The following is a 14,099-nucleotide window of genomic DNA, read 5'->3' as shown; positions in this document are numbered from 1 at the left end:
ATGGAAATAAAATGGTACAAATTATTTCATTACATACCTTTGCTTTTTTCGATTTCCTTGCATATATCTAATAGGGTCTTCCCACAGAGCTCCATCCACCATCTACCATCCGTTGAACGGATGGTCCGTAAGGTTTTGCCGTTCCGAAAATTTCCCAGTTAGTCCGCCATCCAATTTTGACGGACTTTGACGGGCTCTTTTATGCGATAGTTGGGCGATGTTTTCTCGGTGCAACTCTGAATTCTTCCTCTTGACTGTGAAAATTGGAACGATGACTGCGAGAACAAATCAAATCGATGGCGGGAGAAAATGAAATAATGCTTCAGCTCATTGTTTTTTGGGTCTTTTTGAATTATTTGTAGTTTGTTATGAGCGGAAAAGCATTCGCGAGCAGGTTGCTATGTGTGGGCCAAAAAGTGCGTACGAAAATATCAATGTTTGCAGCAAAGTGTCAAAATATGTTCTGCACTTCGTAAATATAACTAATACTAATTAAAAGGGTACTATGTACTCCTAAAAAGTTCCAAAGTTGCTATAAATTACCAAAACAGCACAAATTTGTTTTTTTTTACAAATGTGCCAGATTAATATTGGCTAGACAGAGGCGTAGTTAGACCGGAGTGTGGGGTACGAGAGGTTAGGCTCCCCCCTGTCAGCAATATGTATGCATACTCGTTGTAGGATATGTTATAAACGTTCAGATATGTTTTTAAACTATTTTCTTAATCTAATTATTGTATTATTCTACAGTAAAATTAGGAGAGCGCAATTTTACAACAGTTTTCCCGAGTTGAAATCCCCCTTCGTTAATGTTGAGCTGAGCAACTGCTCTTCAGTCAGCTGTTATTGGATGGTAGATGGTGGATGGAGTTCTGTGGGAACACGAGTTTCACATTCGTCAAAAATCCCAACCGTTTCTAACGGATGGACTCTATGGGAAGAGGCTATAAGAATAAACGTTACAAAATAAAGAAAACAATTATAGGGGCAATATTTTCAGATAGAAGAGTTGCTTAAAAACAGATTTATGACACGAAGTAAAACTACTAAATTGAAAATAAAACGTACAAACTATTTTTGAATTTCTTTGCATATATTTAAGAATACACATTTTCCAACATAAAGAAACTAATAGGGGGATTCCCTAAACTGTTGAATTGCTGAATTGTTGAAAATTCAACAAAAAATTTCAGCAATTAAGGGAACGACCCAAAATGGGTTCTGTTGAATTTTCAAACAGCTGTTATTTGTTGAAAAGTTTCACGGAACTTAAAGCATGTAAAATTTGATTTATTATTGCTAGTTACTGTCTAAAAGTGTTAGCAAGGTAAAAAGAACCACAAATATGCTTTCTAAGTTGGTTTTAAAATAAATAATGCGTACTAATGATACAAAAATGTTACAGAGTTGCCAAGACTTTTAAAAAAAGGTGACAACTCTGGCTTTTCAGCAATTCAACAAAATTTTTAGCAGCCTCGAGGCTGTTGAATTGCTGAAATTTCTGAAAGTTGACTTTGTATGGAACAGCTGATTAACAGCTGACCAAAATTCAACAATTCAGCAATTCAACAGTTTAGGGAATCCCCCTAATTATTTGCTTACCTAAGCGATGACTACTTTCGATAGTGCTGATCGATAGTTCTCATCGATAGCACCGACAATTTCCCCCCAGTGTCACCACTGAAACGCCTTGGCTTTTTTTTTTTTCTAACAAACCGAGTAGAAAATACTATTGAAATTGCAATTTTTTTGGAGAACTGCTTTCTCTAGCACATCGTTAACATCTTTTCGCTAATAGCGAAAGCCGGGAGCCATGGACATCGAACTGAGCCTGGACGAGATTATAGAGCGGAAGCGTGGACATGGCGGTCGACCCGCGGACAAGAAGTTGTAAGTACGAAGGCGGAAAAAATGGCGTTGCACTCCATGCGTTTATCTTTCCTGATTTCCCCCTGCAGCAATGCCAACTACACCAAGCCGCGTCGTGTGCTCAACAAGCCGGCCTTCAAGGCCACCGGTTCGGGTGGCTCTCAATCGGATCCGCCCGCCCAGCGCTCCTTCGACGCCCGCAACAAGATCATCCAGAAGACACGTGCCAAGATAGCCGATGCCCGGGATCTGCTCAACCAGAGCATGCGCGACTCGGGCATCGATGCCCGCCAGCTGCTCCTGGAGCGCAAGAAGTCCCGCCCCTTGGGACCGACCCTCGATGCCGACGGAGAGCCACTGCCATCTCGTCATGCCCGCGGATCTGGGGTGCATATGGGTCACTTTGGCCAGCGCACCATCACCATGTCGAACCGCCCGGGCGGCATTATCCAAACGGAGTGGGATTCGGACGACGAGGTCGTCGGTCTGGGCGGAGGTGGTCATAAGTCGCCGGGCCTGCGTCGTCCCTACGCCTCCAGATCCAATCAGCCGGGCAAACCCTTCGCTCCGCGTGGCTACATAGATCATGACAATATGCAGGACCTAGAGGATGGTAAGTAAAGGCACTAAGGAAGTTTTCCCCTATAACACCCCCTCATTTTTCCTTCCAGAGGAGATCACCCGCACCCTGCACTTTGGCAACTTCACCGGCCAGCAGCCGCCGCCGCGCTACACTTTTGGTGGCTTCGACCTGAATCGCGACGACGACGTGGAGATGTCCACGGCTCCGCTCAAGAACAACATAGCCAACGATCCGTTTGCCATTTACGAGGTGGCCCGCAATCGCATCGAGCGACCCTCGCTGCCCACTCCTCTGGTGGTGGGACACACGGATACCAGCGAGAAGCTCTTCGAGCGGCGTCAACGCAACATGGTTAACACCACCAATCTGCCGGAATCGCTGCGAGCTCGTCTATTTGGCGGTGAGCCCGATCGTCGCGTATCCCATGGTATTTATGCCAACGAAAATAGAGGTGGTGGCGGGGGAGGCTCCTCTGCTGGTGGTGGCATGGCTCCATCGATGGCCCACCCGATGAGCATGCGACGCTCGCCGCCCACACTGCCGCTGGGGACATCGAACACCAAGGGCGGTTATCGCCTGTTGGTCAGCAATCTGCATACTAACGTGACCACTGCGGATATACGCGAGCTATTCAGCGACATTGGACCAATGTACGATGCCCATGTGGTGCGTCCCGGCACGGCGGAGGTGATTTACAAGTCACTGGAACACGCCGAGATGGCCGTGGATGCCTATCATCATCGCGAGTTCGATGACCAGCCCATGCACTGTGTGCTGGTCAATCCGCACTCCTCACACCGCTCGGCCCACTCCGCCAGGTGAGTAAGAAATATATGGGCAATTCTCTGCTGTCGCACGCGACGTTCTTACGCTTTGCAGATGAAAAAAAACCGTCTTCCACGACTTCTTTTATTTTGGCACTAGGCTCAAATTAAAGGATGTTTATTTCGTTTTTAAGATGTATAAAAAAAACCAAGACTTTCGCACGCGACACCAATAGAAGTGACTTTTTTGACTTCCTGCTTAACTTTCTAATGTAACGAAACGTGAAGGAATATTTTAGTGCTGTTAATTTCATAGTGTTTCTTGTTCTTTCTTCTTTAAAATGTATTTGGTTTGAATTTAAAATATTGGGTGGTTAATTTTTTATTGGCATCGAAGTGACTGTCACACGCTACATGCCGCACCCGACAGAGAATTGCCCATATAGTGAAAAGCAATCACTGGCTTATATTAATTATATTTCTCTATCGCAGCTCTCGCACCGTGACCACCAACTCGTCCGGCGTGGAGGTGGACATCGATGCTCTCCACTCGGTACTCTTCCGGGATCGCTAGGTAGCGACTCTGCGGACTGTGACGCAATTAGGCAATTTTCCAGCTACTCTAGACATGGTGTTCTCCACGCATCCTACTCTATTCATCATCTCCTTAGTATTAAGCTCAAAATTATGTACACCATTTACACCTTAGGAGCGCTTGTCCCCTACGAATCGGTCCACCCGGTGTTTGTTCAGTAAACTAGACAAGTTTAAACCAAGTGTGTTTTTTTTTTGGCCTAGTCCTTGAATCTAAATAGAAATTCGAACAGTACACTTGTAAAATACCCATGGAATGCCGTATTTTTTCCAATAAAAGTAAAGGAAAAGAATAGATAACCAGTAATGTTACAATTGCTTGTATAATATTACATAAAATGTACAGTTTTTAAATTTCATAAAATTAATTCATAATAATTAAAGAGAAAGGAGCAGTTTGGTAAGCAGTTGAGAGATGCAAAAAAAAAAAATGTATATATATATAAAGTAACTTGGAGGCCGCCTAGTTATCCCGGATTCCCGTTCCGTAGTTAGCACCGCCGGCACGGTTCAACGCCTCCCGGAAGAGCTCAATGTCCAGTTCGGCCTCCACGCCCGCCTGCAGTTCCACGGCGAAGTTCTGTGAGGATATCACTGGCTTATATTAATTATATTTCTCTATCGCAGCTCTCGCACCGTGACCACCAACTCGTCCGGCGTGGAGGTGGACATCGATGCTCTCCACTCGGTACTCTTCCGGGATCGCTAGGTAGCGACTCTGCGGACTGTGACGCAATTAGGCAATTTTCCAGCTACTCTAGACATGGTGTTCTCCACGCATCCTACTCTATTCATCATCTCCTTAGTATTAAGCTCAAAATTATGTACACCATTTACACCTTAGGAGCGCTTGTCCCCTACGAATCGGTCCACCCGGTGTTTGTTCAGTAAACTAGACAAGTTTAAACCAAGTGTGTTTTTTTTTTGGCCTAGTCCTTGAATCTAAATAGAAATTCGAACAGTACACTTGTAAAATACCCATGGAATGCCGTATTTTTTCCAATAAAAGTAAAGGAAAAGAATAGATAACCAGTAATGTTACAATTGCTTGTATAATATTACATAAAATGTACAGTTTTTAAATTTCATAAAATTAATTCATAATAATTAAAGAGAAAGGAGCAGTTTGGTAAGCAGTTGAGAGATGCAAAAAAAAAAAATGTATATATATATAAAGTAACTTGGAGGCCGCCTAGTTATCCCGGATTCCCGTTCCGTAGTTAGCACCGCCGGCACGGTTCAACGCCTCCCGGAAGAGCTCAATGTCCAGTTCGGCCTCCACGCCCGCCTGCAGTTCCACGGCGAAGTTCTGTGAGGATATAGGTATAGATTATATATAGGATTGCTTTTAGATCTAATCCTCAGCCACTTACGTTCAGCACATCCTTGATGAGCGCCTTGTCCGTGGACATCTTCGCCCGCTGGATGACGCCCACCTCCTGGCCAATCCACGTCAGGAAGATGAACTTCTTGCGCTTGGACATCTCGTCGCCCATCTGGATGCGTATGTAGCCAAAGGCGCGTTCCGAGTCGCCGAACTGCTGTCGGAACTCCTCGAAGCACTGGCCCCTTCCGTGGACGATGATCTGGGCGCCGTCGAACTTGAATACCGCCCACTCGGTGTCGGTGAGATCGGAGCGCACATCCTCGTAGGCCTCGCGGATCGAGTCCTTCTCCAGGGAGGTGGCCAATGGCATCTGCGGAAGGAACAAAATCGGGATTATAAACAACGGAAGTGAGTGCCGCTCCGCCCCAGCGAATCCCAAAGCCATCGTCTGCGATAATGAATAACTTTTATGTACTCCACTCAACCGGCGGCCAAGTGCTCTTGACGGCGCCATCTATGAGTCAGATTCGATCGGGGCTTTCGCTTTCAATTTCGTATTTAATTCAGTTCGAATCGTTTCCGTGTCAGGCCACCGCAAAACGCTTAAAAAGACGGCACGCCATTGAATCGCCCACTTGCATTACGTTCGGCCAGATTCACGGAAAGCAATATGTTGGGCTTTTAGTGCTTCATAAACACAGTCAGCATATAGCATATACCATATATCTGCTGTATTTTAAAAACCTAATGTTTGGAAATCATGAAAGGGGCTATATAGGTAGATGTCTTGGATATAAAACAATGGCAATATAAAAATAGGAACCGTTTTAATGGCTATATCATATTTTGATGATAATTTCAAAAAACATTTTAACATCACTATGGACGGCAGTCCATGTAGTGACGAAGCGCACCAGGAGAGTGTGCGAAGGCAACTATCACTATGGACGGCAGTCCATGTAGTGACGAAGCGCACCAGGAGAGTGTGCGAAGGCAACTACTATATATACACGAAGAAATGAAAATCTACTGTGATGGTCCGATCATAATGAATGATACACCTATCGAAAGGTATTGCAAAAACTAACAGGATTGCATACCAAGACTCTAAGAAAATCAATTGGCTTGGGAGAGAGAGCGGTGAAAGTGAAAAAGTGAAAATTTCGAAATTTGGAGCTGTTGGGGCCGGTGGGGATAATTGCCCCCTCGCAATATTTTACTTGTATTCCTTTTGAAAATACCCGTCGAATGAGGGGTCGTTTGTCAAAATCCGACGCTCCGTTCAAAAGTTATAGCCAAAATAAGATTTTCTTCGTCTTCCCAAAATGAAAATTTAATTCTGTTTGTCAGTTTGTCAGTTTGTCAGTTTGTCAGTTTGTCAGTTTGTCCAAAACATGTTTTTTAAGTTTTGAAAATTTTATATGACGTTCATCACATCGATATAAAAAACTTTTGTTCTACCACTTTTGGAAGAACTCGCTAGTTTAGCGGGAAAACAGCTATAAATAGCTAAAAATCGGAAAGCCGTAACTTCTATACTACTAAAGCTACAGACTTGTGCTGCATCTCGTTTGAAAGGTATTTTTAAATGCTATAAACGCCTTCTATATGCAATTTGTGTAAATGTAATAATTAAAAAAATATGAACAAAAGACAATTTTTTAAAACTTTTTTTTTAGCTTTTTTTTATTTTTCTCAAAAACGGCTCTAACGATTTTCTTTAAAACCTTAAACTGTATAGCCCTTGAGATTCCTTAAATTTTGGTATATAACACATTACTGTAAAAAGTCACGTTTAAAAGTTATTTTTATACGAAAATAGCCACTTTTGCCAGCTCGAACAATTAACGCTCCCTGAGTATTGAATTTTGTGGGAGGGTATCCGAACTGTATTTTAGGGTCATGGAATCAGTAAATTTGCACTTAAGAGTTCCATATAGGAATCTTTTGTTCTACGACTTTTGGAAAAAGCCGCTACTTTAGCGGGAAAAAGCTAAAAATAGCTAAATTTCGTTAGTTTGTAAGTTCTACACTACTAAAGGTACAGACATGTGCTATACCTCGTTTAAAAGGTATTTTGAAATACTTCAACGCCTTTTTAACTTAATTTGTTAAAATACAATATTTTAAAAATTATGATTGACCAATTTAAATTTAAATGTATATATTAGCTCCTATGAGAGCAAATGTAAACAAACAAAAACTTCTGATATCAAATAAAAACACCTCTTAACGAGGTAAAAAACTAGTGACGACCGCACCTTCAACATACAAAAGTTCTGATATCAACATTTGTGACGAAAAATTATTACACTCGTCATTAAATAGACTTTCTAATATTTTCTCATTCGGCACGCTGCAATAGAAAATGCCTGTGAAGGGAAAAATGCTGGAATAGTTTGCTAGGGCGGGCCGAATGAGAAAATATTAGAAAGTCTATTTAATGACGAGTGTAATAATTTTTCGTCACAAATGTTGATATCAGAACTTTTGTATGTTGAAGGTGCGGTCGTCACTAGTTTTTTACCTCGTTAAGAGGTGTTTTTATTTGATTTGTATACACGTTGGGTATATTTTATTAACAAATAAATATTTTAGTAAAAAAATCAAAAGCAAAATTACGGCTTTAAAAGGAATATGACTATAATTGGTTTACAGAGTAATGGGTATCTGATAGTCGGGGGACAAGCGTATTAACAAATACATATTCTGTGTGATTTGAAGCTGAAGTAAAAAAGGACAACATCAATTTAGGTTTTTAAAGAAAAATATGATTATAATTGGTTTACAGATTAATGGGTATCTTATAGTCGGGTAATCGTATTAACATAAACTTATTTTGTGCGATTTGAAACTTAAGGAAAAAGTCAAAACATAAACTTCGGTTTTTAAAAAAATATGATTAGAGTTTAAGGACATATTTTGAAAATAAATAGGTAATCTTAAGAAAACATATTTACTCATTTCAGTAAACAAATAGGTGAAAAGGCCAGTAGCTTAGAAAGCGACGAAATGGACTGGAATTCGGATCAATGCCTTTATTTATTATGTGCACTCATGGGTCTGAAAATGTAAGCCCCCAATGAAGCGCTCTCTTTTGTTCCCTTATTGTCTTAAGCGGATCGCTGTATTGAAAGTAATTTACGCGTGACAATTTTCAATCAGTAGCCGACAGAAAGCAGGTCAGAATCAGAGATTTGATAAGTGAGTTCGGGTCGTCGGAACGGGATGACAACAAACAAAGAGAAGTGCTGCTGGCCACAAGACAGAACGCGGGTTTGAAGACAGGAACGAGAGACGAGTAAAAATAGACATTGAAGCTGGGACAGAGATGCGGATACAGATACAGATACAGCTAGAGATACAGATACAGATGGAATATAGAAGATAGAAGATGGAGATACAGATACATAATGCGTTCAATGACCGGAGAGTACGGCGTCGTCTGGTGAGAAAAATCAATTAGAAAAGCGACGACTGCCGAAAATATCAAAAAGCCAAACAATTAAACCCAAAGATGATTCGGGCGACGACTTTCACAACCCAACGCATCGCATCCATCGCTCGGTGAGAACTTGGGGTATGGGATAGAGATACTATAGAACTATAGAGCAGCTCGGAAGCTCCCGTTTCGTGGCTCTGAATTAATTAGTCACAAAATGCGGACGCGAACTGTGCCAAAAAAGAGCGGACGACGAAGAAACCGTTGCAGCAAATGACCCACCGAAAAAACCCGAAACCCAACAAAAAATTCCCCCCAAAGCCAGATAGGAGATTTATATATATGTACTCCCAACATATGTAGCTGCTCCTGTGGCCCCGTACGTGAGCCAATTTGTTGGCTAAAATTAGCTGATATTAACTTTCCAGCCGATAAGCCCGATAACAGTCCGCACACACAGTCAGTCCCCACAGCCATATCTCTTCAGAGAAACTCTGACACAATAACAACACGACAAATTAGATCACACCACTGCGACTGCACCCCAAAGATCGTATGGGATTGGATAGGATAGGCCCGCATATAGAATAGGAAAGCTGGCGACTGACGCAATCGGTTCCTAAAACATTGATAACAAAACTACAGACTTCTAAATTATTTTATTTTATGTATGTCTATAGAAACTTCTTGGGATCGCGTTGGGGCAATTAGTGTTAAGTAAATCAAGCCATTGCCATTCCCATTCCCAAACGGCAAACTGGTAATCTCTGGGGCTCGGCTGTTTCAATTTTACACACCATAAAACTCCACTAGAGGTTGTCGCTTACTCACCGGGTACAGATATAGATATAGGGCTGGGGAGCCTGGTTCCAAGGAAATCCAGAGTGTGTCATGTTCTCAAGATCTCTATGGAGAGCGATAAACAGTAGCGCTGCTACAATTGATTATGGCTTATCGTGAAAACAAAACCACTCACAAATAGGAAGGAAATGAATTTCAAGTCTAATAAATATGTTATTATAAATCATCAATTGATCAGCAGGAAAGCCATCTGCCAGGCAGCTCGACGCTCCACTGAAATGGCAATGCGACCATGTCCGATATATATATATAAATATATATATACAATACGTATACGTAATGAACCATATATGCCCATTTGTGCATTCATTCAGCACACATTGCATTGCTAATATGTATATACTTTGTATTATTTGTGTGCATATTTCTATATCTATCAATATCAGCCGCCTGTAATAATGCCTGGCAATGAGAGTTTGAGTACGAGTACTGCGAAGCATCCACATGGCTAAAACTGCAGCTAAACGTAGCCAAGCATAATACAGCAAATAAAAATTGCTAACGAAAACGAAACTGAATCCGAGTCCAAAGCCAGGTGCTCGGAACTGCAGTGTTGATACCCTAGCTAAAAGTATCATAAAAATACTATAGTTCCTACAGTTAAATATTACAAATTAATTGATATTTTTTTTAAATAAAAATGAATTTAATAATTAAATGTTAGTGATTCTAGCTTCAAAGATATTTCCCCCTATCTTTTTCTCTTTCATACGAATGTAAATCCATTTCTGGTATCATCGAAATAACTTGCTCATAACACAAAAAAATTAAGTATGCACAAAGTGAGTGTATTCGATTAGCTTTGAGTGCACTTCGGCTTGTGTTTTTTATTCATGTTCGTTATGTACATGTGGATTGGAATTGTTTTATGTTGACTAATGAATTTCAGATAAGAGGCAGAAAAATTCCAAATAACAAAAAAAAGGGGGAAATGAAGTAGGGGCGAGGCAGAGGAAGCTACTTTATAGTAAGTGAGTGAGTGCATTATGCGGGATATTCTTGGCGGTATATGAATCGGTCAATCTATGAAGTCAAATCATTCAAAAAATAACCAATATATTCCTTAGACAGAAAAAACAGATTGAGTTGTTCAATTAATGAAATCATTCAAAAATAACCGATAAATTCTTACGACTCGGTTATAAACGGCTTCGACTTATACAAACAAAAACGTTGAATGGGTCAATCAATAAAAGCATTAAAAAATAAACAATAAACTCCTTTGAATCGGTTAATAACCGCTTTGCCTTGAATCGGTCAATCAATAAAATGACTCAAAACCATAACGAATCGGTATTTCAATAAAATCATTCAAAAATAACCAATAAACTCCTTCAGATCGGTATTTCAACGAAATCAATCGAAAGTAACCAATAAACTCCTTCGAATCGGTTATTACCCGCTTTGCCTTGGATCGGTCAATCAATAAAATGACTCAAAAATAACCAATAAACTCCTTCAAATCGGTATTTCAATGAAATCATTCGAAAATAACCAATAAACTCCTTCAAATCGGTATTTCAACGAAATCAATCGAAAATAACCAATAAACTCATTCGAATCGGTTATTAACCGCTTTGCCTTGAATCGGTCGATCAATGAAATCATTCGAATATAACCAATAAATACCTTCCAATCGGTTATTAACCGCTTCGCCTTGGACAGGAAAAAACGATGTAGTGACAAATTGCCAGTTGTCGCGGCGCAGTCGCAATGACGTACTTGCTCCGAGTCTCTGGGACCGCCGATATGTCAATGCCTGCTGCTGCTGCGGGTGTTCTTTTTTCTTTTTTCCCTCTTTTTTATTTTTATTTATTTTATTTTATTTTGTTTTATATTTTCTTCGCATTCGTCGATGTTTCATTTTCATTTTTGGTTTCTGCTTCTGATTCACACACAGTGCAGCAGGAAACAAAGGAGCAAACTGTTTTTATTCTTTTTATTTTTTGTCGCTGCTCACGCCCCTCAGACGACGGCGATTTCGGAAGGGGAAAAAGGGGGATTGGGGTTGCAAGTGCGTGATTCATGCCGCCTGAAGGTGACGACGACGACTCGGGGAGTGGATGACCAAAATTGGCGCGTCAGGAAGCGCTTGTCGAACATTGCAGGGTGTGCAACTTGCTGTCCACTGGGATAACTCAAAATCGCTTTATTATTATTTTTATAACTCTTTGTTGGAACCATAGAGATAAGGTTTACGAATCTCCCGGCCCCAAACTGAAGTGCTATGCACCCAAAAAAAATAAAAGTCACATGAATCCGGGCGATCAGCTGGCAAAAAAACAGACCCAAAGATAAAGCACTGCAACTGTTTTTGAACACCGTAATCTGGAAAGGTATACGTGTTCGCCAGGGAGACTCTGAAACCACAGAGCATCAGTTTTGGTTAGAGGGGGATGGTATCGCTATCGATGGTGTCTCGAGAACAAGTGCAGCCGTTTAGCCGTTTTGGTGGCCGCACTAAAAACGCACTTGAACTTGATATGCATCGAGTGCGTCGCATCGAACCCGTCGAAGTCGCCCCCGCAATCTGCATCCGCCCCCGCAATCTTTTTTAGGTTCCCCCTGCTGCATCTGCATCCCTTCGATAGCCCCATCCCAACCCCGCCCCTGGCCCTGGCCTTCTGGGCCGGTTCTTGTGGAGTCTCGAGCCGGCGAGCCAATGTCAGAGTTATTTACAGACACTCACGCATGCCCAGAGAGATACACACACGCCGCATGGGCCTGGGCTTCGGCAACTCCAGTCGGGGTCTGTGTCGGTACACGGAGAGAAACAACCTGATTTTTACAGCCTCTTTTAAGACATTTTCTAACTAATTAAATTTTTAAAAAATATAGTTTTGACTTTTTTAAGAAAATTAAAAAAAAATTGTTTCTTTCATAGCGAGAACCCAAGTTCAACACCAGTAGACGTATTTATGAAGAGAAATAACTCGATTTTTACAGCCTCTTTTAAGACATTTTGTAACTAGTGAAATTTTTAAAAGAAATAGTTTTGACTTTTTAAAGAAAATTAAAAAAAAAAAATTTTATTTTTATAGCGGGGGCCCAAGTTCAATACTTTTTTTTTATTTATGGAGAGAAATAACTTAACTCTTTTAAGACTTTTTGTAACTAGTTAAATTTTTAAAAATAAAGTTTTTTAAGAATATTAAAAAAAGTTTGTTCTTTTTGTAGCTAGAGCCCAAGTTCAATACCGGTGTAGGTACATATTTATGCATATTAATTCTTGATAACTTATCAACTTATTGAGTATTTTTTTGTTTGTTGGCATAAGACCGAGTTTAATGACCTTTTGGCTTAATGAAATTTTTAAACTGGTTAAAAATGCATTTTTGAATAATATGCAATTTTTTTCGGTGCATTCGGAGATATTCTCTGGCCTGCTCTCCGGCTCTCCATCCAATCTTTTATAATTCTTAATTTTCGGTCGTCCCCTGCCTGTATACACACACAGTTCGTGGACCCTGGGGCAGGACTACCGACTACCGACCGTCTACTCACCCCACTACTCACCCTTCTCGGCTTGCTCTCCACCAATTGCTCGACCTCGATGCCGTCCGACATGCTGGTGTTCTGGATTTGGATTTGGTGTCGATGTGCAGCTGGGATGCTGGTGCTCTGGGATCTTGGATCTCGGATCTTTCTGGGGATCGCGGATGAGTCTCGGAGGGAACGGAGTAGTCCGGCGGAGAGAAGATCGCTCGCAAGGTGACAAAGTAACAAAGTGACAAAGTGACGGCGAAAGCACAACGCCAACAAACAAAAAAAAGTGTAGGCACTCAGAAGGGAGGAACAGAATAGAACAGAACCAGCACAGTTGCAGATATTTTGGAGCAGCCGCTGAACTTCGTCGTCCGACCACCACGAGTTGTATCTCACGAATGCGGCGGTGCCGGCGTCTGCAACTCCAACGAAGCGACGACCGCCCGAAGTCGGCGGCGCAGTCGCCGTGGGTGCGAGCGAGATGCACTCGGCAGCGGACGCGGCAGAGGCCCCAACAGCAGCTGATAAAAATCCAGCCGGTGCGACAGGGACAGCAGCTGGGAGAGCGAAAGAGTGAGCATGATATGCGACGACGACGTCGCCGCATTTGGCTTCATTTTCAGTTTCATTTTCAGTGCAGTCCACTCGGTAAGACCAAAAAAGCCAAATCTTGGCTAGTATTTTATCCGTACACAGAAAGAAAATTGGGTGTGTCAATTAAAAAATCTTGGCTCAGGGTCACCAATAATATACCTTTCGCAAATCAGCTTGTAAAGTAGTATGATTTATAAACTTTATTATTAGATTAAGAACAGACTCATAATTAAAAACAATTTTTTGGAGGCAGATTTATAGAAGTCTGAGAGCAATTTCAGCAATGCTCGGGGTCACCACCTTATTAAAGTTACCAATAATATGAAACAAACATAAAAAAAAAAACACATTTTCACAAGATTCTGCAAATGATTTTTTAAGTTTCTTATCAATAGGGTAAGTCTAGGGGATAATATATAGGTCTGGGTCACCAAACCAAGAAAGCCTTGAGTACTATCATCCTGCCAAAGACATTTTATACAACGGGTTACATTTCATTTAGTGGAATATATTTGGGGTTGGAAATATATATTTAAAGCACCTTTCTTTAAGGGCTAACAAGGAATCGGGGTCACCAAG

General features: G+C 41.3%; 2 protein-coding genes across 2 annotated transcripts; one reads left to right on the top strand and one right to left on the bottom strand.

The window, feature by feature from the left end:
• The first annotated feature begins 1,682 nt into the window (after positions 1-1,682).
• Positions 1,683-4,717, top strand: LOC108069726 (uncharacterized). The gene is made up of 4 exons (XM_044393122.2): positions 1,683-1,890; positions 1,959-2,482; positions 2,541-3,270; positions 3,709-4,717. The coding sequence occupies exons 1-4, from the start codon at positions 1,814-1,816 to the stop codon at positions 3,788-3,790; spliced, it is 1,413 nt and encodes a 470-aa protein (XP_044249057.1). The 5' UTR covers positions 1,683-1,813; the 3' UTR covers positions 3,791-4,717.
• A 126-nt stretch (positions 4,718-4,843) lies between these two features.
• LOC108069727 (coactosin-like protein) lies at positions 4,844-13,338 on the bottom strand. Its single transcript, XM_017159938.3, has 3 exons — positions 12,957-13,338; positions 5,184-5,507; positions 4,844-5,119 (listed from the first exon to the last, which is right to left on the bottom strand). The coding sequence occupies exons 1-3, from the start codon at positions 13,005-13,007 to the stop codon at positions 5,003-5,005; spliced, it is 492 nt and encodes a 163-aa protein (XP_017015427.1). The 5' UTR covers positions 13,008-13,338; the 3' UTR covers positions 4,844-5,002.
• Positions 13,339-14,099: the final 761 nt, after the last annotated feature.

Source organism: Drosophila takahashii, chromosome X (genome assembly GCF_030179915.1).
Source record: "Drosophila takahashii strain IR98-3 E-12201 chromosome X, DtakHiC1v2, whole genome shotgun sequence".
In the NCBI taxonomy this organism is placed as follows: domain Eukaryota; kingdom Metazoa; phylum Arthropoda; class Insecta; order Diptera; family Drosophilidae; genus Drosophila; species Drosophila takahashii.
Note: the sequence above shows the minus strand (reverse complement) of the source record. Positions and strands in the feature narration are given on the sequence as shown.